The 26,561-nt window shown below is 49.5% G+C and overlaps 1 protein-coding gene across 7 annotated transcripts in view; it reads right to left on the bottom strand.

The window, feature by feature from the left end:
• PLCG2 (phospholipase C gamma 2) overlaps positions 1-26,561 on the bottom strand; it is a 202,115-nt gene that overhangs the window by 129,113 nt on the left and 46,441 nt on the right. For 5 of the 7 annotated variants that reach the window (XM_059903784.1, XM_059903783.1, XM_059903787.1 and 2 more), the window contains exon 2: positions 18,895-19,132. In XM_059903784.1, the coding sequence (XP_059759767.1) occupies positions 18,895-19,087 (193 nt within the window). In that variant the 5' untranslated portion in view covers positions 19,088-19,132. Of the gene's footprint in view, positions 1-15,668; positions 15,688-18,894; positions 19,133-24,413; positions 24,532-26,561 lie in introns of those variants that run through there. The other 2 variants (XM_059903781.1, XM_059903786.1) reach the window with 2 other exon arrangements.

The following is a 26,561-nucleotide window of genomic DNA, read 5'->3' as shown; positions in this document are numbered from 1 at the left end:
ATGGCTACACGATCTGCTCTACAGCGAGGCCTGTCTCTGAAAGGAGAGAACAAGGGCGAAGAGCAAGGACCGGCAGCAAGGTGAGCAAAGGCTGAGAGAGGCAGTTTCCGTTTCTGCTCCCAAGGCCCCAGCTCCTTGGATCTGGTGAGTTACAGAGCACTCTTCTCAGCCACATATTCCAGTATATTCTCTCTTTTGCTTAAGCTGGTTTCTGACCCCCGCAGCCCAAAGATTCCAACTTGTGTTCGGGGCAGTGGGAACTGGGCAGGAGATACACTCTCTCTAAAGTGAGGACAGAGGTGACACAGAAGACTGGACAATTGGCAGCAAGAGGGGAAAGGCACATGCATATGTACACACACACACACACACACACACACACACACACACACACACACGTGCTCCCCAGTCTGCAAGCTGACCAGTGCCACTCGGGATGCAGGGCGCCCTCAGGAGAAGGTTCTACTGACTCTACCAAATAATTTGCAGAAGCACAGCTGGAAGTGGACGTTCAGGCCCCGGGGATCAGGTGTCACACCTAAATCTAGAACAGATGCCCAGGCAGATGGCAGAGCCAACAGACACGCACAATGCCACATTTTCAGTCGCTGTGGGAAAATAAAGCCACCGGACCTCATGAAGCAGGATGCAGATTTGGCCTCATGATCGTCACAGCAGCTGCCACATGGAGAACACCTTTGTTGCTTGGGGAAGAAGGAAGAGTATGGGGATCACAAAGGAAGTGGGTAATGCAAAAAGGGGAAGTAGGTCTATTCTAGAAGTGCACTGTCCGATACAGTAGCTATTGGCCAGATATGGCTCGTGAGCACTTGGAACTGAATTGGTCTAAACTGAGATGTTCTGTAGGTATAAGACACACTAGATTTTGAAGACTCAGACCAAAAACAAAAATGTAAAAATCTCATTAATAATTATATTGTGGGGACTTCCCTGGTGGCACAGTGGTTAAGAATCCGCCTGCCAATGCAGGGGACACGGGTTCGAGCCCTGGCCCCAGAATATCCCACATGCCGCGGAGCAACTAAGCCCGCATGCCACAACTACTGAAGGCCACATGCCTAGAGCCCATGCTCTGCAACAAGAGAAGCCACCCAATGAGAAGCCCGTGCACCACAACGAAGAGTAGCCCCCCGCTCGCCACAACTAGAGAAAGACCGCATGCAGCAACGAAGACCCAACGCAGCCAAAAATAAATAAATAAATTAAAAAAAAAAAAAAAAAGAATCCGCCTGCCAATGCGGGGGACATGGGTTCGAGCCCTGTTCTGGGAAGATCTCACATGCCACGGAGCAACTAAACCCATGCACCACAACTACTGAGCCTGCACTCTAGAGCCCATGAACCACAACTACTGAGCCCGCGTGCCACAACTTCTGAAGCCTGCACGCCTACAGCCCGTGCTCCGCAACAAGAGAAGCCACCACAATGAGAAGCCCATGCACTGCAATGAAGAGTAGCCCCCGCTCGCCACAACTACAGAAAGCCCACGCACAGCAACAAAGACCCAACACAGCCAAAAATTAAAAAAAAAAAAAATTATATTGTGTACATATTGAAATAATACTTTGGATATGCTGAGTTACATAACATATATTATTAATTTCACCTCTTTCTTTTTTTAATGTTGTGACTAGAATATTTGAAACTATGCATGTATCTGGCATTGGTGGCTCTCATTATATTTCTTTCAGACAGGGCTGGTCTAGAAGTACCCTACCTTGGCTACAGCAGAATGGAGAGGCAGGTGGGTGGGCAGTGTGGTGGGATGGGGGAAAGAGCAAGTGAGGTCTCTGTTCAGATCTTTTGCCCATTTTTAATTGGGTTGTTTGTTTTCTTACTGTTGAGTTTTAGGGATTCTTTGTATATTCTGGATACAAGTCCTTTATTAGTCATGTTGTGCAAACATTTTCTCCCAGTCTATGCCTTGTCTTTCCAATCTCTCAACCTAAAGTTTTTATAGCACATAGTGATTGGGGAAATCTGACCTTATTAGTTCCTCTAAAAGCCTTGGTAACCTTTGGTTGACTTGCCTAACTCACTTAACTCAACAGTAATAGGGCATAACTCACAGGTTTATTGTGCTGACTGGACACTATACATGAATATCCATACACATGATCACATGGGTACATATGTGCTTATAAGACCCAGCATGATGCTGACTCATGGCACATGCTCAATAAATGCAATAATTACTCTGCCTTCAAGGTGTTCCTGTGCTCTTGTCGGCAGTGCCTCCCAGTTCCCCCCCAACTCCCCTTAGAGGGTAGCTGGCAGCCAAATGGCAGGCAGAGGGGCTCAAGCAGACAGTTAAGAAGGGAGGAGGCATTTCCAGGGCTCTGCGAAAAGATTCACCAAGTATGAACACCCTGGGGACAAGGCATTAAATCTTGAAGTGATGGAAAATCTGTGCCACACCTCAGCCACCGCATCCAAGTGAACTTGAACATTTACTAAGGAAAGTACGATGAGCCAGCCCATTCAAAAAATGGTCCTGGGACTTCCCTGGTGGCGCAGTGGTTAAGAATCTGCCTGCCAATGCAGGGGACACAGGTTCGAGCCCTGGTCTGGGAAGATCCCACATGCCGTGGAGCAACTAAGCCCGTGAGCCACAACTACTGAAGCCTGCGCGCTTAGAGCCCGTGCTCCTCAACAAGAGAAGCCACAGCAATGAGAAGCCCGCACACTGCAACGAAGAGTAGAAGAGTAACCCCCGCTGGCCGCATCTAGAGAAAGACCGCACGAAGCACTGAAGACCCAACACAGCCAAAAAATTAATTAAAAAATTAATTTAAAAAAAAAGATTAAAAAAATAATAAATAAATAAAAATAAAATAGAACAACGGGACTTCCCTGGTGGTGCAGTGGTTAAGAATCCGCCTGCCAATGCAAGGGACATGGGTTTCAGCCCTGGTCCGGGAAGATCACACATGCCGCGGAGCAACTAAGCCCATGCACCACAACTACTGAAGCCCGTGCCTAGAGCCCGTGCTCCGCAACAAAAAAAGCCACCGCAATGTGAAGCCCGCACACCGCAATGAGGAGTAGCCCGTGCTCACCGCAACTGGAGAAAGCCCGTGCACAGCAACGAAGACCCAAAGCAGCCATAAATAAATAAATAAATAAATAAATAAATAAATAAATTAATTAATTAATTAATTAATTTAAAATAAATAAATAAAATAGAACAATGAGCCAAAAGGAATATGCAAATCAGAACCACAATGAGATATGGTTCCCTCTCACCAGGATGACTAACATCAAGACAGATAGACAAGGGACTTCCCTGGTGGTCCAGGGGCTAAAACTCCCAGCTCCCAATGCAGGGGGCCAGGGTTCAATCCCTTGTCAGGTAACTAGATCCCACATGCATGCCGCAACTAAAGATCCTGCATGCCACAAATAAGACCCGGCGCAACCAAATAAATAAATAAATATTTGGGAGAAGAAAAAGACAGACAAGAACAAGTGCTGGTGAGGATGTGGAGAAACCGGAATCCTCATACACTGCTGGCGGGAATGTGAAATAGTACAGCCACTTTGGAAAACAGCCTGGCAGTTCTTCAAACAAGTAAACAGAGTTACATGTGACCTGGCAAAACCACTCTTAGGCATACACCCGACAGAATGAAAATATATTCACACAAAAACATGTACACAAATGTTCACAACAGCATTATCCACAATAGCCAAAAAATGGAAACAACCCAAATGTCCATCAAGCGATGAACAAAATATGGTCTATCCTCACAATGGAATATTCTTCAACCATAAAAAGGAGTGAGTACTGATGCATGCCACAGTGTGGATGCCCACGGACAACAGTATACTAAATGAAAGTAATCAGGTGCCAAAGGGTAGAGAGTCCATTTAAATGAAATGCCCAGAATAGGCAAATCTATAGACAGAGAAAGTAGTTCCTCCTCAAAAAGAAAAAAGTGGTAGATCATGGTGGAAGATATTCACTCAACAGCACACACTTATTGAGCACCTACTGATGGCACTGGTGCCAGAAGCTGTAAGTACAGAGACCAACAAGACACCCCCCACCTTAAGGAACTAGAGTCCAGTCTTTTCATTCCAGACCCAACTCTGGTCGGCAACTCTGCATAGCCATACATTTTTGGAACCAACTTCAAAATGGAAGATCATCCAGAGCCTTATTCTCGAGCAAGGAAAATGACACCCAACTCACATCCCAGAAGACAGCCTGTCCTAGTCAAACGCATGAGCTGAGCAATCAGAATGACTGCAACTAAATCCCCACTGTTACCCTTGGAAAGTTCCTCAGCTTCCCTCCGCATCAAATTTCTCCTATCAACTTTCTGGGGTTACTGTGAGGCCCCTTCAGCAGCCTCGGCCCACAGCACGGGCTCCTAAGTTTTCTACCACCATCCAAAGTGGTCCTGTTGATGTCACAGCGAGACCCACAGCCTTCAGCCAACAGGGGAATCAAGCTGCTAGATTCACGGCCTGGGACAGAATAAATGCAAACCAGGAGGAGAAGGACGCCCAAACAACACTCACAAGACCCTTCATCTGCCTGTGAATTTCATATCTGTAAAAGATGTGAGAGCCCACAGACATCCAGATCCTGGTAAGGGTGGTAGGTGGGCATACAAGTCGGTGAAGCTTTCCTGGGGACAACTGAACTCTATGCCCAGAGCCCTCGACACAGCCTTCCTTCCTCCCAGAAATTCTTCTAGAAATTTATCCTAAGGAAATTAACAGGGATGTGCCTACGAGTTAGATATGAAAATGTTCCCGGGATCACTGTTTGACATGACAAAATAACAAACTACATAATATACAAAAATAGAAGTTTGGTAAAAAATAAAAATATACATAAATAAAAATTATGAAATAAGGTAGAGGGACTTCCCTGGTGGTCCAGTGGTAAAGAATCCACCTTCTAATGCAGGAGACATGGGTTTGATCCCTGGTCAGGGAACTAAGATTCCACATGCTGCAGGGCAACTAAGCCCTCATGCCACAACTACTGAGCTTGTGCGCCTCAACTAGAGAACCCACACGCCGCTAACTACAGAGCTCACGTGCCCTGGAGCCTGTGTGCCACAACTACAGAGAGAAAACCCGTGAGTCGCAACTAGAGAGAAGCCCGCATGCCACAAATGGAGAGAAACCCGAGCAGACCACGCACAGTAACAAAAAGATCCTGCACGCCTCAAAGATCCTGTGTGCTGCGACTAAGACCCGACGCAGCCAAAAAAAAATAAGGAAAATAAATAAATAAAATAAAAGCTATTTTTAAAAAAAGGTAGAAAAATATATCCATTTAAAACAAAATGGAAGGCATATACTTGGACTGGAAAGATGTTCACAACTGGAAACCACCTAAATATCCATAAGCTAAAGGACAGGTGCATCTATCAAGGTGTACTCATGTAGTAACAGCTATGGGCGGTTCAAATAAAGCTACTGATATTATGTGGATACCTCACAAATAATATACTATTATAAACTGCAGACTAAAATTTTTGAAATAAATGTAAAAAATATGCATGGGAATGACAATTATCAAAGCATGATACTGGTTTCTCCAGGGAAGGAGGGGTATACCTGAGGACTTACCTGTAATATTTAATTTCTTAAAAACAAACAAAAAAGATCCAAAACATATACTATGATGTGTCTATGTTGATTAGGAGGGTGTATTCATTTCCTATTGCTGCTGTGTCTGTGTAACAAATTACCACCAACTTAGTGCCACAATTTATTATCTTACGGTTCTGGAGGTCAGAAGTCAAATATGGGTCTCACTGGGCTACAATCGAGGTGTCAACAGGGCTCCCTTCCTTCTGGGGGTGCCAGGGGAGAATCCGTTTCCTTGCCTTTCCAGCTTCTAGAGGCTGCCTGCATCCCTTGGCTCATGGACCCCTTCCAACTTCAAAGCACTCACTTCATCACTCTGACCTCTGCTTCTGACATCACGTCTCCTCCTCTGACTCTGACCCTCCTCCCTCCCTTTCTTTTTTTTCTTTTTTAAAAATTTTATTATTATTTGTTTTTGGCTGCGTTGGGTCTCTGTGACTGCGCACGGGCTTTCTCTAGTTGCGGCGAGCAGGGGCTACTCTTCGTCCTGGTGTGTGGGTTTCTCATTGCGGTGGCTTCTCTTGTTGTGGAGCACAGGCTCTAGGAGCGTGGGCTCAGTAGTTGTGGCGCACGGGCTTAGTTGCTCCGCGGCATGTGGGATCTTCCTGGATCAGGGATTGAACCCGTGTCCCCTGCATTGGCAGGCGGATTCTTAACCACTGGGCCAGCAGGGAATTCCCTCCCTTTCACTCATAAGGACCCTTATGATGACACTGGGTCCACCCAGATAATCCAGAATAATCTCCTCATCTCAAAATCCTTAACTTAATCACATCTCCAAAGAGCCTTTTGCCACATAGGGCAAGAGTCACAGGTTCTGAGGATTAGGATTCGAATACTGGGCTGGGGGGCGGGGTGGTTTATCCACAGAATATATAGAAATAATAATAATAATAATAGCAGTAGTGGTAGTAATAGCAGCAGCTAACTCTTACTGAGTGCTCTGAGCTATTTGTGAGGCCCTATCCCAAAGTGTGCTACAGTTAGCTCTCCTAATCCTCATGAGAATGTGGTGAGGAAGGCATTACTATTACCCCATTTTATAGATGGGAAAATGAGAAGCTAAAAAACTTGTCCATGGTCACAAACATTGTAAGTGACAGAGCCAAGATTTGAACCCAGGCAGTCAGACCCTAGAGGACATGCTCTTAAGTACACAGGCGTTTGTCATCTTTGTCTCTACACCAATCTCAACATTTTAAATAACTCATAAAGAGAAGAAGGTGGTCACAATATAGCACAAAATGAAAAACGCATATTACTAAAGAGTATTATTAAAGGATTATGTTTTGTAAAAATGTAACTATGTCTTGCAAAAGAAAAAAATCTGGAAGGGTTACACCAAGTGTGAACACGCATCCCTCTGGGTGGGTGGGGCGGGGCGAAGAGTTCGTAATCCTCACCGGTCAAAGTGAAAAATCTTTCTACTAATGGACACATGTGACTTCTTCAAGAAGAACAAAGTAAGAGCCGTTTAATTAGGGGAAATAAAACCACGTCAGAGGGGCCTTGCTGGGAGCTGTCTTCAACAGGAGATGGGTGTAACTTCCACCATCGGCCACCCCAGCTCAGGCCCTTCTTGCCTCCCCAGGGACATCAGTCCTCCCCCCGCCAGGTCCCTGCTCCCACCAGCAGAGGCTGGCAGCAGGCCTGGAGTGGCCTGGCGTGGCAGGCAAGTGACACCTGGCCGGTGAGATCCAATCGCACCGAGAAGCTGAAGCGGGAAGACCCCAGCGGGCCCCCAGTCCTGAGGCGTGTCTGCCCCTGTGAGTCCTGGAGACCTCCTCCTGCCGCATCGCTCTCGACTGTGCGGTGCTGACTCCAACTCCGCTAGTTTCCATTCTCCTGATCAGCAAGTTCCCAGGCTTTTCCTTCTCAGAACAGAATCCTTCACACACAGACACTGTACCCCTCAAAACTCACTCCCAACCATGGCCGCCGGCACACCTCGTGTAAGGTGAAAGCCTCTTACAGCTTCTCCCTTCTGTGCCAGGAGTGTGGAAGAGGCCCTCCTGCTCTAAACTGCCATCAGCACCGATTCTGTTTACGAAACTTCACCGCTGCCCTGTGGACACTCCTCCTCCAAGTCCAGGCCTCCCTGGACTTGCGGAGGGAGAAAGGCAAGGAGCTGGGCTGCCCGCCGACAGCCAGGCTCAAACCCAAGGGGCCTTAACCCCGTAGGACCCCTACCCACACGCGTCAGGAGGGGCCAGCCTCTACATGGGTGGGCTACACGACGGCCGCCGCCAGTGCCCCCAGGCACACACAGATGTGGCGCACACAAGCTCTATCAGGTACACACCACGCGTGTCAGATGCACTTACAGATGTAATCCTCACTACCATCCTACAGGGTAGTGCGGCCATTAGTTACCCATCTCACACATGAGAAAACTGAGGCAAGCACAGGCCCAGGCCAGAACCATCAAGTGTGGTTAACGGAGTTGTCACAGAGCTGTCCTATCTTAACCCCAGACACTGCCGCCTCTGGGGAGAGAGAAGGGGACAGAGGCTGAGAGGGCAGCCAGGTGTGGCTTCCCGGATCCGTCTGCTGACCACGTCTCTGAGAAGCACCCACTTCAGGTCAGGTGTGGGCCAGGTGCTGGGGTTCCTCCCTGGTGATCAGAGCCAGCGGGTCCCGGCCCCCCGGAGCTCACAGTGTGTGGGGTGACAGTCACCGAGGGCCTGGCTCTGGGGTCAGGCACTCAGGGGGCAGGAAAAGTCAACACCAGGATCTCTGGTTTCAACCTCAAGGTGCACAGCACCTAGGTCTCTTCCAAGGCAAAACAAGACGTGTCACTTCGCCCACCTGATATGGGAAAATGTTCCTTTACAGCGAAGACGGCCGGGGGTAGGGGTGAGGGTGGGCTGGGGAGGGTGGAGGGGGAGACAGATTATTTTCCTTCCTATAGGATTCACCAGGGGATGCCTTTTAACAGCTCCCTCCCCTAGTCAGACAGGCATAAGAGATCCAACCTGCACCCACTGTTGGGGACCCTCTAATTGCGTGAAGCGGGAACACATATGCCTCCCAGGGCTTGGCACTACAGCACAGATGCTCCCCGTGCCGGGCCTCCGGCTTCTTGGAGCAGATGTGTCCACATTCCAGCTGCCCCTCTCTCCTGTCCTCTCCTCCCCAACGGCCAGATGGACTTCTGGGCTGGGACACCGAGATCCCCAAAAGCCAGACCAAGAGAGAGTCCTGTCTACACCTCCACAGCCGTGGGAGTACAGGAAACTGGATGAACCACAACTAACCAGACATGCACAGGGTCCTCCAAAGGGGAGCCTTGGTTACCTGCAGGAGAGAATTCGAGGGACGTACTTCCAAGAGACGGGCGGGAAGCCTGAGCCATGGTAACAAGAGCAAACCTCACACAGCGCTTCCCCTACCTTTCTAAGTGATTTACCTTCAGGAGCTCATCTGATCCTCCTGAAGACCCCATAAGGTGAGTACTGTCATTCTTCTCATTTTACAGGTGAGGAAACAGAGGCACAGAGAGGGAAGTCTCTCGCCCAAGCCACAGACTTGGGACTCAAACCCAAGCAGGCTGGCTCCAGTCCCCACGTTTAACCAGCACACAACACTGCCTCTCACACCCTCACAGCCAAGACCGATGCAGCCAGGAAATGAGATGACACTTGGAATAAAGCAAGGGCTCTTAAATTCCTTTACAACAAACTCCAGCTTGTCCCTATTCTCTGCGGCCACGTGGATACATCAGTCGCTGGGTTCAGCTCCCTGCCCCTCGGGCTCCTTTGAAAGGGGACTGTGTTAGTCTGCTAGGGACGCTGTAGCAAAACACCCCCAACTGGGTGGCTTCAACAACAGAAATGTACTGTCTCACAGTTCAGATCAAGGTGTTGGCAGGGGTGGTTCCTTCTGTGGCTGTGAGAGGGAATCGGTTCCCTGATTCCCTCCCGGCTTCCCGTGAGGTCGGCAACCCGCAGTGTTCCCAAGCTTACACAGGCATCGTCATGTGTGTGTGTGTGTGTGTGTCCTCTTCCTATAAGGACACCAGTCATATGGGATTAGGGGCCCATTCTGTGCCAGCATGACCTCATCTTAACTAATTACATCTGCAAAGACCCTATTTCCAAATAAGGTCACCTTCTGAGGTCCTGGGGATTAGGGCTTCAACACATGAATTTGGAAGGGAGACACAATTCACCCATAACAGGGACCCATCTCTGCCCAGAGTCCTGAAGAAGCCAGACCATGTTCTCTATCAGGAGACCCGTCTAACCCACCCTCCACACCAAAGCTGATCGGAGAGGATGCCGGTCTCAAAGGCAGCCAATCCCCGAGCACTGGCTCAGAAGACCCAGCCAATCAGAGGCATCCATCGTTGGGAGGCTGGGACCCAAAGCCTTCGCTGATGGGGCTACACAGTCAAAGTGGAGAGCTGTGCTGGGGAAGGTCTAGCCATGACTATGAGGAAACCTAAGACGGCCGACAAAGCCCATCTATGGAGAGGCGTCACCACCGGCAGGTCTTGTCACAGATGGGATGGGAGGGTCCTCAGTGCCATCACCTCCCCTTCCCAGGAGGCCCAGTGCAAAGGCTCTTCATTTCCCTGAATTCCTGCAAGAATCCCTAAATCCCTACAATCATTCTATTCTCTAGCCATCAGTGGGGCTCCTACAGCCACCTCTGCATCTTCCAAAATCAGGGGCTGTGGAAGAGCCTGGGGGACGCCTGACAAGCCCCTTTCCCATTCTCCCTGGCACACAACTGGGCCAGGTTTCCCAGCATCCTTTGTAACCAGTCACATGCCAAGTTCTGGTCAATGGAAGATGGGAGGGAAGAGGCACATCGGTTCCAGAAATGACCCCTAAAACCTCCTAAGCCATCCTCCACTCTTCCTCTTCCGCCACATGCTGGCCGAAGAGAAGATCCTGCAGTGGCCTCAGATGCCTTAGGGGACAGTGGTGCCACCAGACAGCAGAACCCCACCCCCCAATCCCACTAGACCATGACCTGAGTGAGAAACTTGCATGAGGTCAAGAAATCATCTGTCACTGCTGTTAGTCTACCCTGACTAATACAGATAATACACTTATTGCTGTGCCCTCTGCCCAGAATGCTCTCTCCTTAGAGCTTCTCATGGCTCCCTTATCACCTTTCAAGTCTCAGCTCAAATGTCACCTCCATGGAAATGCTCCCCTGAGGCCCGCCCTCCTAAAACAGTGCTCTTCACCGGTTACTCTTTGTCAAGGCGCCCTGCTTCTTCCTTTCCTAGCACCCAACACAATCCAGAATGACTGAATGATTAGCCTGGCTTTTTCTGCCTTTCCTGTGACACTGTAAGCTCCTCTGGGGGTCCACACTGTCCCCAGTGACGAGCCCCATACCCGACACACACCAAGTCCTCTGAGTGTCTGCTAAATCAACAGAGGGCTGAATTCTAATCACACCAAGTGATCGTCATCCAGGACAGAAGACAGCCCTTGAATAACCAGAAACCAATTCCTCCACTGACCAGCGTACAGGCAGGTCTCCATCAATGTCAGGAATAAAAACAAGAGCTCTATTTCTCACACCAGCAGGCTCCGCCGTAGGGAATCCGTACCCCGGAAGAGGAGGAGGACAACCCATTTGGGTGCAGGAAAGAAACAAGGATTTCATTACATACATGCAAGTTCTCATATTCATGTCGTCCTTTCCACAAGGTCGTTTCCCTTCGCGTCTGATGCGGACATGAGCAGCAGATGCCTGAGCGCCTACCTCCTCTGTGCCCAGCGCTGCTGAAAGCAGGTTACATGTATTACTGCATTTAATCCTCACAGGAGCCTTAGGAGACAGGTTCTTTTACTATTCTCATTTTACAGACGTGGAAATGAGGCACAAAGAGGTGATGTGAATGGGCCAAGGTCACCCTCCAGTGAAGAGGCAGGGCTGGGATCTGAAGCCAGGCACTCGGGCTCCAGAGCCTGTGCTGTTACCATAACTGCACATCTATAATCAAAAATTGTATTACACACACACACACACACAAAATGGAATATTACTCAACCATAAGAATGAAATAATGCCGTGTGTAACAAGACAGACAGACCTAGAGATTATCATACTAAGTGAAGTAAGCCAAACAGAGAAACACAAATACCATATATTACTTATACGTGGAATCTAAAAAAAAAAAAAAAATGATACAAATGATCTTATATACAAAACAGAAACAAACTCACAGACACAGAAAACAAACTTATGGTTACCAAAGGGGAAAAGGGGCAGGGGACAAATTAGAAGTTTGGGATTAACATATATACACTACTATATATAAAAGAGATAACCAACAAGGACCTACCCTATAGCACAGGGAACTATACTCAGTACTTCGTAATAAACTATAAGAGAAAAGAATCTGAAAAAGAAGAGATATGTGTATATGTATAACTGAGCCACTTTTCCGTACACCTGAAACTAACACAACATTGTAAATCAACTATACTTCAATTAAAAAAGAAAAAAAATTCTTTAAAAAGAAAAATAAGTTTGTACACACTGGGGGCATTGGTGGAATCTTATTTCTGATGGGACACTTGACTGACAGAGCTTGGGAACCACTTTCAGACAATGGATTTCTTCTTAGACGGAAGATGCCAGTGGAAAAAAAAAACCATCTATTTCTCCATCGTTTGAAAAACACTTTGTTAAAATAAGAACTTGGTAAAATACTTTTTTTTAAAAAAGATGGGTAAGAAGCTCAAGGCTGGACTTCAGAAGAAGCCAGGATACAGGACGAGCCCATTTCAGCACCCCTGGCTGTATCCGCACTTGTCCCCACTGTGGGGTCTCCAGCAGGCATGTCTGGCTTCCCGCTAACCAGGCACCTCTCGAGTCTCCTTGCCCTGGCACCTCAGCACCAGGCAGAGCGTGTCCTCTGCGCGAATAAGGAACCGGTGCCTTCGCTCTTGTTGTAACGAAATCTGAACGAAGCTGTCACTCTTAGGTCCCCAGCAGGGTGCTTCTCTATCCCATACAGGACTCAGACATGTCTGACATCACGTAAGAGGAGACAGCAACACAGAGCAGAAGACTTGAGACTCTGAAGGCAGGTTGAACGAATGCAAAGTGTAGTTCTGCCCCTTCCTGACTGTGTAGCCTTGGGCATGTCACCTAGTCTCCCCAGGACTCGGTCTCCTCGTAATAAAGTGGGGATGATCCCTGCTTCCTGGTCACAGGGTCACAGGCAAGCCGAGAACCTAATACCAGGGAAACAGAACAGCTCCTATTTGTGAGAACCCCCCATTCACGGGCAGCCACCACTTGCCAAGAATAAGCAGACGGAGAAAACACGCGTAAGCAGAAGTGAAAACTTGAGGATAAAGGGCCCATTCAGTCAAGATGGACATGGTCCACGCCCTCAAAGGCGGCTCATTGCACAGCCGGCCCCATCCACACTCCACAAACAGCTGGCACCACATTGGCTCCTGAGACGCATTCCAGACCGCCCTCCCCAATGGACAAGATGCAAGAGGACCCCAAAGGTTCAACTCAGAAAGGTCCCCAAGCGGGCTCCTTTCCAGCTGGAGTCTGCGCAGCTGGTGCCCCTGGAAAAAAAGAAAAACCAGAGAGGCAGCGCTTCCCGGCATGAGCTCCCTCCCGACATCCAGAGACTCTCAGGAGCCAGTGCAGGAAGGAATCCAGGGCGCCACCTTGCCCGTCAGCCTTGGAAAGTAAACGGGAGAATGACAGCCAAGAGGTGAGTGTCTGGCTGGAGACCATCGTCTTTATTAGAAGCCAGGGCTTGGGACTCCCACCCATTAAAATATGTACCTTTTATATACAGATAAAACATGTACATATAAAAAAGTACATAAGGACTTTCCTGGTGGCGCAGTGGTTAAGAATCCGCCTGCCAATGCAGGGGACACAGGTTTGATCCCTGGTCCGGGAAGATCCCACATGCCGCGGAGCAACTAAGCCCGTGCACCACAACTACTGAGCCCGCGCGCCACAACTACTGAAGCTCGCATGCCTAGACCCCGTGCTCCCCAACAAGAGAAGCCACCACAATGAGAAGCCCGCACCCTGCAATGAAGAGTAGCCTCTGCTCGCCGCGACTAGAGAAAGTCCGCATGCAGCACTGAAGAACCAACGCAGCCAAAAATAAATACATTTATTAAAAAATAATTTAAAAAATAAAAAAGTACATATAAAAAGATCCATTTGATTCTCACCCTTATCTTATTGATAGGGACTATTATCATTTCACTTGACCAACAGGGAAACAGGCACAGAGAGGTCAAACAACCTGCCTTGGATCACGCAGCACCTAGTATTTGGTCAAGCGGGGAGTTGAGCTACAAGTCTGGATCCAGAGTCTGTCTGTTCTCATGGTCACTTGGCTCCAAGGTGGCTGCTGTCAACTTTTTCCCGCCCTGGACATGCAAGCCTCGCCCTCCCCAAGAGGAGATTCCCCATGCTTTGAACCTGAGCTGGCCCTGGTGACCTGAGCACGTGACTTTCTGGGACTTCCCGGGCTAAGTCATAAGAAGCCCAGCAGCTTTGGCCTGGGACTCTTGGAACACGCACCCAGGGGGGGACACCAGGCACCATGTAAGAAGTCCAGCTACCCTGGGACGGCCACACAGCAGGTGCTCAGCCAACATTTCCAGCTGAGCCCAGGCTTCCAGCCATCACCACCACAGCACCAGACATGGGAGTCAAGATTCTGGAACCTTCCAGACCAGGTGACATGCCAGTGGAGTGCCACCTCAGTCCAGGCCACAAAGAGTAGAAGAACTGTCCAGCTAAGCCCTGTCCAAATCACTGACCCACAAATCTACTCACTTGCATCCAGTGGCACCCACTGACCCCACTTCAGGGCAGGCGTCCTGCTGGCCACCTGACAGGCCCCTCCCTTAACTCTCCACACAAGCAGCTCCTCTGCTATGAGGCCTCCGCCCATTCCCTACCACCCCCCATCCCCACTGAGGGGGACAAGAGCCTTCCTTCCTCGCCAAGTACCCAGCGCAGACCCGCACTGCGTACCGACCACACGATCCTGCGATGCCCAGTTGCTGCACCTGTCCCCTCCAGGGCAGGGACTCCATCCTTCCTCCTCTCTCTTAGCAGAATCTAGCACCCAATATGACAGCAAACATGGGCTGAACACATGACATAGCTCCGTCATGACGGGGTCCAAAGAGAAACCCGAATATACCCCGTGACATTTTACGGTTCTAAGCAAAGCAAATGCGTGACCTTAGACAAGGGCTTCTTAACCTTGGCACACTGACACTTTACACGGGATAATTTTTTTTTGGCGGGGCGGGGACTGTCCTGTGCATTGTAAGGTGTTTAGCAGCACCCCTGGCCTCAATCCACTAGATGCCAGAAGCCCCCCCAAATAATCACAACTAAACGTATCTCCAGGCATTGCCAAATGCCCCTGAATGGGTGGGGACGGGATCGCCCCGGCTGAGAACCACTCACTGCTTTGCACAGTGGGACCCGTGGGTGTCTACCTTCACCCAGGCCTGCAAGGGGTGTTGTGACACCTGTCCAAAGGTCACAGGCTGCTTGCCAATTACCCGAGGACCACACGCTCGTGCTCCCTCCTGTTTGCCTGCCCCTTGCAGACGCCACAGTAACCTGGAGGCTCCCGCTAACTAGAACCCCTGAAGCAACACTACAGCTGTGGGGGTTCCCCCCAGGACTCCCCTATGTCAGGAGGCTGAAAATGCGGTCCTGAGAGTCCCCATCTAGGGCCCAAAGGCCTATTCTTTCTAAGTGGTCAGGGGAGCACCTTTTCTAAGCTCTTTACTCCCAAATTGGGTTTTCTGTCGCTTTACAAACACTACTGACACAGCCATATCACACAGGCTTGCCAGCGCACGTTCAAAAATGCAAACGTGTTCACATCATCCCTCTTCTAAAAACCCTTCGGTGGATCCCTGCTGCTCTCCAGAAAAAGTCCAAACACCTAAGCAAGACTCTGCTGCCCCGGACAAGCTGGATGCCACGTGTCATCAACAACCAATGGCAAAAATAACAGCAGCAGTTGCCACTGGTCCAGGGCTTACCCTGTGCTGTACACCACGTTCGACCCTCTGATGTATCGACTCATTTACTCATTCCCAGCTGTAACCGTGTGCATGGATACCAATATTACTCCCATTCTGCAGATAAGAGAATTAGATCTCAGAAAGTGGATATAACTTGCCCTGCAGTCACATGGCAAAGTCACTCAACAAATGTGCTGGAAGTCAAGCTCCATGCTGCTTGTACCTAATCAAACAATGTAGGCTCCACGAGGACTGGAGTCTAATGTAATTCCTGCTGTATCTCCAGGACCTAGAATAGGACCTAGTGCCTGGGACAGCAGGCATTCAAATATAGATGGATGGATGTAAGGAAGGATGGGTGGAAGAAAGGAAGGAGGGAAGGAAGGAAGGATGGAGGGAAGGAAGGATGGAGGGAAGGAAGAAAGGATGGAGGGAGGGAAGGAAGGGTGGATGGACTGATGGAAGGATGGAGGGAGGGAGGGAGGGAGTCGCTAGAGCAGTACCTACCAAACCTGGCTAGCTACCAGGATCACCTGGGGAGCCTATTAAAATACTGAATCCCAACCAACCTGGTGAATGACAGTCATCCTCAGCCACTCCAAGGAGGAGGAGGAACTGCTTTTAGTTAATGAGTGGGGAGAACTATAGGGTGTGGATTTCAAGAGCCAAAATCCTGTCTCACACCCATCAGAACTTTCAGGAGAAAGTTCCAGTAGGCTGTATCTTTAAATGCCCCCCCCCCCAGGTGTTTCCGATGTTCAGCCCCCAGAAGAGAAGGGACCAGCCATCCACTCTCAGTGCAGGACACCTGTATTTACCATCCGTGCCCTTTCGTCCCCAGGCAGGCCCCCCAACCCCGCCCCAGCTGCGACAGGTTTCTGGGCCACCTGAGAGGCAGAATGTGACCAATGCAAACAAAACTGGGAGGAGAGTTTGCTGCCTCCAGACATGGGCACTTTCAAAGCGGGGCTTCTGGCTCTGTGCCACTGGAGGCCTGCTCGGCTCCAAAGCCAGGAGAAACCTTTTGGAAAGCTACTTAATCTCACTCATGATAAAAGAAATCAAACAAAGAACTACACCGAGCTATCAGAGACCACCTGTGAACGGCCAAGTTCAGAACCCCATGGCAGGGTGGATGAGGGTGTGGGGAACGGGAGGTACCCTCAACACCTCGTGGGCCTCTGTGGGATGTTGTCCAACTGTCCTTTAAAAGTTAAAATAGCCTGTACTCTTTAACTCAGAAGTAACACGTACAGGAAGCTGTCCTTCAGGTAAACACAGTATGTGTGCACGAAAGCATAATGCAAGGATAACCCTCACACGCAGTTGGTGGGAATGTAAAATGGTGCAACAACTTGGAAAATAGTCTGGCAGTTCCTAAAATGATTAACAAAGTTACCATATTGACCTAGGAGCAATGCTACGCCTAGACAGATACCCAGGAGAAATGAAAACACACAGCCATACAAAAAATCATTCATGAATGCTCACAGAACCAGCATTCATAATGGCCAAAAAGTGTAAACAACCCAAACGTCCATCAACAAATGAACGGATCAACAAACTGTGGAGTATCTACACAATGGAATATTACTCAGCCACGTAAAGGAATGAAGTATTGAAACACACCACAACGTGGATGAACCTTGAAAACACTGGAAAACATTGTGTTAAGTAAAAGAAGCCAGTCACAAAAGGCCATATACTATATGGTTCCTTTTAGAGGAAATGTCCAGAACAGGGAAATCGATAGAGATAGAAAGGAGATTAATGATTGCTTAGGGCAGGAGAAGTGGATGAGGAATAGAGGGATGGCTAAAAGGTACAGGGTTTCTTTTTGGGGTGATGAAAATTGTGGTAGTGGTTGCACGTATCTGAACATACTGAACTGTTCATTTTAAATGGATGAATTATATGGTATGTGAATTATATCTCCATAAATCTGTTACCAAAAAAATTTTTAAAAAAAAGAAGAATCCAAGTATAGTCACTGCAGCTAAGAGCAAAAGACTGGAAAAACCCAAAGTGTCCACTTCTAGGGGTTAAACTGTTATACTGTAGCCAGAATGCTATGTGGCCACGAAAGAAAACGGCAGCTCAATACGTTGATAATAAAGCACCTCCAAGATAACTGTTAAATTAAAAAAAGAAATCAAAGTGCAGAAGTGTATGTAGCAGGTACCCATTCATGTAAGAAACACAATGCACACATCACACAAGCATAGAATACTTCTGGAAGACCAAAGAACTTGGTCATGAGCTTGCCTCTGGAGCATGACGTGGGCTGGGGAAGAGACATTTATTTATGAATCGTCTCATTTTCCCCCAAGTGTACATTTTAATTGCTCAATTAAAAAGTAGCCAATAAGGGGCTTCCCTGGTGGCGCAGTGGTTGAGAATCTGCCTGCCAATGCAGGGGACACGGGTTCGAGCCCTGGTCCGGGAGGATTCCACATGCCGCGGAGCAACTGGGCCCGTGAGCCACAATTACTGAGCCTGCGCGTCTGGAGCCTGTGCTCCGCAACAAGAGAGGCCGCGATAGTAAGAGGCCCGCGCACCGCGATGAAGAGTGGCCCCCGCTTGCCACAACTGGAGAAAGCCCTCGCACAGAAACGAAGACCCAACACAGCCATAAATAAATAAATAAAATTTTTTTAAAAAAGTAGCCAATAAAAAAGTCAAATTAAAGCAAGTCTCTGCAACTGAAAATTGCTTAAGTCTCCTAACTCTGTTTGTTAAAAACAGTCTTAGAAACTTTAGGAACTGAGCCAACTGCCGAATGTACAGAGGATGGGGAGAAGAAGATACCTCCACCTGGACCAGAACTTTACTTGCGAGCTACAGAACATTCAGCAATGCACTCTGTCCACCTGGAGCTAAAGCACGGGCCTCTCACTCTGCTTGTCTGGCTACCAAGCTATGAGTTTCCACAAGCTCTGGCCAGTTAGCCCTCAAAGGGCAGGAGGCTTGACCATCAACTCGAACCAGATGGTCCCCGATGCTGTGAGACAGGGAGCCCAGCCCAGCCCTGCCATCCCAGGTGAGCTGTCTGGATGTCACTTCCAAGTTGGCCCACGCGGGCTTCTGTTCCTTCACCTGCTGCTTCCTGGCTAACTTCCCCCACCTGCTCTAAACCCATTCAGAGACCCAGACAGAGCGGCCCCGCTTTCACTTTCAGAAGGTATCAAACCAGCAACAACTGCCGTGACCACTGGCCTGGGCAGGAAGGTGAGAAGGTACTCACGGAAGCCCTCGATCTTATCGGCCGTCTTGCTCCAAGCCACCTGCTGGGTCTCCATGATCACCTGGACAGTCCTCCGCTCCGGGGTGGACTTACGGAAGCTGAACACCGTCATCACCGTGCCCAGCTCCAGGGCCCTCTTGATCTGACTCTTCTCGTACTCCGGAAGGGCGTCCACGTTGACCGCGGTGCTCATGGTCGCCCGCTCCGGGGGGAGGCAAGGAGAGAGGGAACGAGGAGGCTGGAAGGGCGGAATAAAGGCGGGAACTGGTTTTAGTTAACTGAGCGGGATTTGGCTTAGACTTCAAGAGCCAAAATCCTGTCTCATGCCCATCGGGATGAGTTTGGGGGAGAAGGTTCTAGTGGCGGAGACTCGCCGGCCGCTCAGAGAGCCCGGGCAGGACACACAGAGGTTTAAATGGAAGTGAGGTGTGGGTGGAGCCCTCGACCTCGGGGACCCAACCACTATCCCGGCTTTAAATAACCAAATCACCCCAGCCTGGCCGTCACCCCTCCTTCCCCACATACTCTGAAGCTGTGGAACATTTGAATAGCCAAAGCAGCCCAGACTGACTCCTGTCCCCACCCCTGACACCCTGCCAAGAGATTTCCAACCATCCCTTTACTTCCCGAGTGAAGTTGGGAACAGGAAAAAAAAAAAAAAAAACCTTCCGAATGTGTCCATGGAACTGGGGCAAAAAGGGCAGAAAACAGCAGGGCCCAGCAGCCTCACGTTCAAATCCTGGTGTAGGTTCCCACTGACCGTGTGGACCTGGGCAGGCTGCGTGACCTCCGTGAGCCCCAGTTTCATCGGGACAGTTAGGAAGCCACCTGTGAAGCACCTGGTGTGCAGCTCAGCATCCAGGGGGTGTCCCTGGCGATCCCTCATCCTCCTGCACAGTTGGCGTTTCCCAGAGAGGTGTTTGCACCCCAAATCTCAGAGCCTTCCTTGCCTGGTTTCTCTCACGCCCACATCCAATCCACAGGCAAACCCAGAATCCAGTCAGTCTCACTGCTTCACTGGTCCCTCCAAGGATCTTATACTTGGGTCATTCTGATCGCCTGCTAACTGGTCTCCCTGCTTCCACTCCAGCTCCTACAGTCAACTCTCAGACCAGGAACCAAAAGGATGCTTTAAGAACAAGAGTGAAATCATGTCGCTCCCTAAGCCCCTGCTCTGCAAAAACCCTCCCCCCAGTCTGCCTCCCAAATGTCCAAAGACTCACTGCCCCTCACTCAGAAGGGACTTAACTTCAGGCTTGCAGACTGCAGCCCCTACCCCAAGTCACTTACACCCGCAGGCTGAATTGCCACCCTTGTAAAGGGGAAGATGACAGATTAAAGAACCTCCAAAGGTTCTTGTAAGGATTGAACCAGATAACATATCTCAGCCCGTAAAACAAAGATGCAAAGTCAATGCTCCTCAGATTTAGCTCCTGCTACTGTCACCATGCACTGTTCCCTGTATCGTTCTTACCTCCTCCCCTCCTCCAAATCCCTGTAGGCTCCCACAGTTGCTACTCTGTAGAGAAACCAGTGTTCAGCCAGGGCTGTCTGGACCTCCACACTGGCTCAGCCTCCCCACAGCCTCTTTGCCAAGTTGCTCAAAATCAGGGCCTCAGTTTCCCCAGCTGTATAATGGGGATAACAATACCACCCTCGAGGGGCTCTGGAAGGACTAGACGCCACAATGTATGTACAGCCCCCAGCATCTAGCAGGGCCTCTGATAATATTAATCAGCCAGCTAGCTGGTCAAGACATTAATCAAAGGTCAACTCTATGACAGACATGGAGGGTGGACTTGTATGCAAATGAGGGGTGCAGGGAGTGGTCCAGGCCCTGTCCTTTGCTCCCTCATTCCTCCACCTCACACCCACAGCCAAAGGCACCTCCCAGGTATGCTGACAGCCCAGCGATAAAGTCATGAATTACACCTGCTCTCCACCCATTTGGAAAGAGACCAGTCAGTTCAATGATTCTGCAGTAGCAGAGACATGGGGGTGGGGGTAATAAAGGGAGTAGCAAGAGGGGGTCCCCAACTTAGTCTGGGGTAAGGCTGGGAACTGACAGTGCTCATAGGAAGCTTCTGGGGGAAGGCGGCGTCTGAATCCAAGCTTTACAAAAGATGAAGCGGGAGGGAACAGTGTTCTAGTCAGAGGAACAGGCTTAAGCAAAGGCCCGGCAGCAGGACTACAGGGTGTGCCAAGAACTCTGCCTGACCTGAGCCTCCTGCCTCACCGCCCTCGAATCCAGGTCAGGGGATGAACAAGGTGCCTCAGGCCAGTCTCATCCTGGTAAATTAGCTGTTTATTGGCCCTCCCCAGGTGCCTGCACCTGCCATATCTCGTTCATCTCATTTATTTCAATGAGAAACACCAGAGGTGAAAACTCAAGTCCTGGGAGGTGAAATCATGTGATCAAGGTCACACAGACGCATGGTGACACCAGGATCAGAACCCCGGTCTGAATCCCATGCCCCTGCTCCTTCAGCACCTGCCTTCTGGAATCCAGAATCTGGTGGCAGGATCTGGTCAGACAGTAACTAACTTGGCAGAGAGGTCAAAGGACTTGTCCAAGGTCACACAGCTGGAAAGTGTCAGAACCAGGATTTGGACCAGGTCCCAGCCATACACCTCCTGAGTTCCCCACTCCCAGGGCTCAAGGCCCACGTGTAGCAGGGCACAAATAGGAAACACACAACCCCTCACAACACCACCACGTAAACCAGCCAACCGGGAAGCACCAGGGCCCTCAGTTCTTTCGGCCTCTGGGAGGGCCTTGGACTTAACCTTCCCAGGATTCTGGTTACTTCCCACTTACAAGCCCAGTGGATTGGTTCAACCATAAACATCAAGTCTCTCATGTCCTTCCCCAAGAACTGGGAAGACATCCCCATGGCCACAAGATCCTTGGAGTCAACCACCAAAATCCACCAGCTCCCAACTCAGGCTTCCAGAGTTCAGTGCTTCAGCAACTAAGGCAAGGAGGTCTCCAAGGCCCTGACCCCAGGGGAGGGCACTAGCCATCACAGGCAATTTCTATTTTGCTTCTGTTTTCAAAAAAAAAAAAAAAAGAAAGAAAGAAATAGCCTTGAAATCCCTTGTTTGTTCCTGTTTCTCATCCTCCCTGGGTAACTTTATAAAAGTGACTTACGGTGTAAATACAAATGTGGCTGAGATTTAACAAGATTCTACTTTTCATGTCCTTCTATTCGAAATAAACTTCTGGGAAAGATAAATATCATATGATACTGCTTATATGTGGAATCTAAAAAGAATGGTACTAATGAACTTATTTACAAAACAGAAATAGTCACAGATGTAGAAAACAAACTCATGGTTACCGGGGGGAAAGGGAGGGGGGATAAATTAGGAGATTGGGATTGACATATACACACTACACTATATATAAAATAAATAACTAATAAGGACTTACTGTATAGCACAGGGAACTCTCCTCATTACTCTGTAGTGACCTATATGGGAAAAGAATCTAAAAAAGAGTGGATATATGTATATATGTAACTGATTCACTTTGCTGTACAGCAGAAACACAACATTTTAAATCAACTATACTCCAATAAAAAATAAAAAATAAAATATAAACTTCTGGGATACAAGGACCCAGAACCAGGAAACAGGGGAGTTCTCTTCAGTGCTCTCTGCACACGTTAGAGAAGTACAGAATTTCATACAAAATCCCACGAAACAATTCTGTTAAGACTTTGACAGAGGTATCCCTGAGAGGTAACAGCCTATCCTACAGCTCGAGGGATGTTACTGCTGCATCTCACACCCACCCTGCAGCAACAGAGCGATACATATTTTCACTGGAGAAACCAAGCAGTGTCAGCTGCGGCAGGTAGGAACGTGCATTACTTCAACTTTTTTTTTTTTTCCAGGGCAACCTGTGAGCACCTACTAAAATGTAAAACATGCATATGCTTTGATCCAGTGCTGTGCAGAAACATGCACAAAAATATTCACAGAAGCATCATTTGTGATAGAAAGAAAAAAAAAAAAAATCCAACTGCTCACGAATGGGGGGGTCCCTTAAATGATGGGACACACACATTAAAGAATGCTCAGTAGCTACTGGAAAGAATGAGGAAGATTTACACGCAATTTGATCTGGAAAGATTCGTGAGGCGGATGAAAAAAGAGTTGCAAACTAATAAGCATAAATATAATTACATTTTTTAAAAGGCTGTCTGCTTATAAATCCAGGAGGAGTGGTTACTTTTGGAGAGTGGGAGAAGGTAAAGGGTCTGACCTGACTTTTGACTGATTTAAGTGCTAACATAATGGATGAGCTTTTCTGCTTTGTGTTTTTAAGTGTTTTCTAAATGAAGACGTGCTTTCAAAAATTTCCTCACCCGGAATTTTCCATCAACTTCACTCAGCCAAAGGGCTCTTTATGGGGGTCCTGGCTTGGCCTCTTCCAGAGGAGTTTCACAAGCTCCAGGTAGAGGGAGGGGGAGGGCTTCAGCATGATTAGGCCATTTCAGCATCAAGGAAACCTGCAGCAAGGATCGTCCTGAGCTGGTACACACGGGGCGTTCACAGCTTTGTAATAGGGGTAACTGCCTGAGGCGGCCAGGGACCCCTAAATTAAGACTCCCTGCAAGACTGTAGCTAAGGATGATGGCCCGAGCCCCAACGCAGGGCCCTTAAGCACAGGGTGAACAAGTGGCAGATAAGCCCCAGTTCTCCACACAGCCCTGGAATGGAGGCCTGGGTGGCCCAAGTACCCAGGGGAAGAAACTGAGGCTCAGAGATTCTTCAACTTGCCCGAGGTTACACAGCTGGAACCGAAATTCGAATTACACTGACTGACAAGGCCACCTGTTTCGCATGCGCCTGCCACCACCCTCCATACTTTCTCACTCTAGTTCAAGATCAGGGTGCTAAAAGAGCCCCTCCCGGGCCCCCTCTGGAATCCAGGCGCCAAGCGCCCCGCGCCCCCCCGTCGAAACGGGACACATCTTTCCCTCGAATTCTTCCGCTATGGGGGTAACGACCTCTTTGGGATTCCACAACATAACCAGGAAAACGCAGAGACGCACATAATGATGCATACAACTACTGCGGGGGGAGACGGAATCTTGGATCCCCCGAAAGCTCTATTTCTCAGGGCGAAGGGCTGCGCCTGGAGGCAACAAGCCCTGGGCACAGAGGTGGTCAGGAGACACGCCCGCCCCCCAGCCCCGGAGCCTACACCACCAGCGCTCGCGCGACCCAGACCGCAAGCCGCGCCGCTTCCTCCGGGCTCCCATTCAAAGCCGGACGGACCCAGGACACCAACCGACGAAGTGGCGCCGGCCCAGAGTGAGGAAGTAGCCGGCGACGGAGCCCGGACCCCCGCCGTCACCGCCCCGGCCCCGGGCACAGCGGGCGGGGGCCCCGACGGCGTGCCCCACCCCTGCCAGCGCGGGCAGCGCCCGGGCGCAGGTCCCCCCTGGACGCCGCTCCCCGAGCGCGGGTCCCGCGGGCGTGCGCTCCCACCCGGCCGGGCCGCTCACCTGGCCGCGCCCCCGCTGCGGGTCCCGGCTCTGGGGTCCCGAGCGCAGCCGCCCGCCGTCCTGGCTGTGGGCACTCCCTGCCGCGCACGCCCTCCGACGCGGGCGCCGTTACTTCTGCTTCGGCCGCGGCCGCGCGCCACGTGACTCCTCCGGGGCCGCCCCCCGCGCCCCGGCCCGCCCCACCCCCGGCCCGCCGCTCAGAGCACCCCCGGCGCCGCGTCCTCCCTGCGGGCGGACCAGGCCTGGGACCCCGCCTCCGCGGGCCGAGAAAGAAACTGAGGCAGCGGGAGGGGATCGACCTGCCCCTCCTCACTTGCAAGGTGGAGAGAAAACTTCCAGATAGACTAGCTTTTATGGAGCTCCTACTGCACACACGTGTTTTACATGCATTTAATATACTCCCCATAATCACCGGGAATTGGCAGTTCATGGCCCTAATTTGAAATCGTTACTGAGGCTGCGCTGGTGACCACCTCTTACTACCTGGGTCAAGCCACATAAATACCCTCAGCTCAGCTTTCTCATCTGTCAGACGTGATCAAAATAGTGCCGGCCCCAAAAGTTTGTTGTACGGAACGTAGAATACTAGGGAATTGATCTCCCATTTTCCCAATGAGAAGATTTTTTTTTTATGGCTCACTTTATAAACTTCTAAGCATAGAGACGACATGGTCGAATGCCTAGTGACGGTATTTAGTTGATTCATTTAGCTACACCAAGCCTACCTCAAGTCACGTATCGTATGATGTAACATTCTTTAAGAGAAATATTGCTTTTTTCCATTTTCCTGTTTCATGAAGCAATTTTATTCAAACCTTTCATATGCATCTTTGACTACAGTCCGTTGTGACTGTAGCCAGCTTTCCAGTCACCTACAGAGCTGTCAGGACACGTCAGTTCTACTCGTAAGCCGCTTGAGTTACAGCATTTTTAAAATCTATGAATATTGTTCTGGCTGAAAATATAATACCTAAAGCCACAGGGCTCTATCACTGACTTTAGGCAATCTGGACTCATTTCTTTCATTGCTCCTAGCTCCAGGGTGTACTAGTTGCTATTCCCCACAGATCACTTACTGCACCATTTTTTAAAGAAATCTTTGAAACCACGTGTAATCATGGGGCCAACTCCCCAGGAATGATGGCTGAATCTGGGTTAAATTTCTTTGCCTTTTTTTTTTTTAACAACTTCAATTTATATTTATTTCCATCAATCCTTTTATCATTTCTATTTTGGTACATGTTATCTAATGTACATAATATATTGTTACAACGATATATGTGTACAATTTATTTTCTTTTCTTTTATTTATTTATTTTTGGCTGCATTGGGTCTTCGTTGCTGCGTGCAGGCTTCCTCTAGTTGCGGAGAGCGGGGTCTACTCTTCCCTGCGGCGCGTGGGCTTCTCATTGCAGTGCCTTCTCTTGTTGCAGAGCATGGGCTCTAGGCGCATGGGCTTCAGTAGTTGTGGCACGTGGGCTCAGTAGTTGTGGCTCATGGGCTCTAGAGCGCAGGCTCAGTAGTTGTGGCACATGGGCTTAGTTGCTCCGCGGCACGTGGGATCTTCCTGGACCAGAGCTCGAACCCGTGTCCCCTCCATTGGCAGGCGGATTCTTAACCACTGCGCCACCAGGGAAGCCCTAGAATTTATTATTACAAAATCTATGTGTATAGGGAACCGTGTTAAATCTCTTGCTGATAAAATGAAACTAAGTACAATCAGCTTTGGAAACCACGGTGGGAAGCCTTGGCTCCTAACCTCTGTCCAGACAGATGCTAATTCTGGCTGGAGTTTTCCCTGGTCCCTGGGAATCAAGCAAGCAAAGAAGAACATGTAGCACACGCTTCAGCTCAAAGAACTCTCATTTAATCTTTGACTGGGAGCCTACAGCATTTTGGGAGTTAAAATGTCTGCTGTGTTTGAGATGGTGGTCATAGGAGATGGCAGTTTGCTTTTTTCGTATTTCTAACTGCTTTTCCTCTTTGCCTTGGTTTTCGCTCTCAGGTGAACAGCTAAAGGAATGCAGTGCGATGAATGGGAGTGTCTGGGGCTCCTCATCGTGGCCTCTTTTTCTCCAACTCCAACTTGATTGTTCAAAATAAAGTCACTGAGACGGAAGCCCTGGTTCTGGGAGGGCTGAAACACGA

This window comes from Balaenoptera ricei, chromosome 19 (genome assembly GCF_028023285.1).
Source record: "Balaenoptera ricei isolate mBalRic1 chromosome 19, mBalRic1.hap2, whole genome shotgun sequence".
NCBI lineage: Eukaryota > Metazoa > Chordata > Mammalia > Artiodactyla > Balaenopteridae > Balaenoptera > Balaenoptera ricei.
The sequence above is the reverse complement of the archived record's forward strand: the minus strand, read 5'-3'. Positions and strand labels throughout refer to the sequence as shown.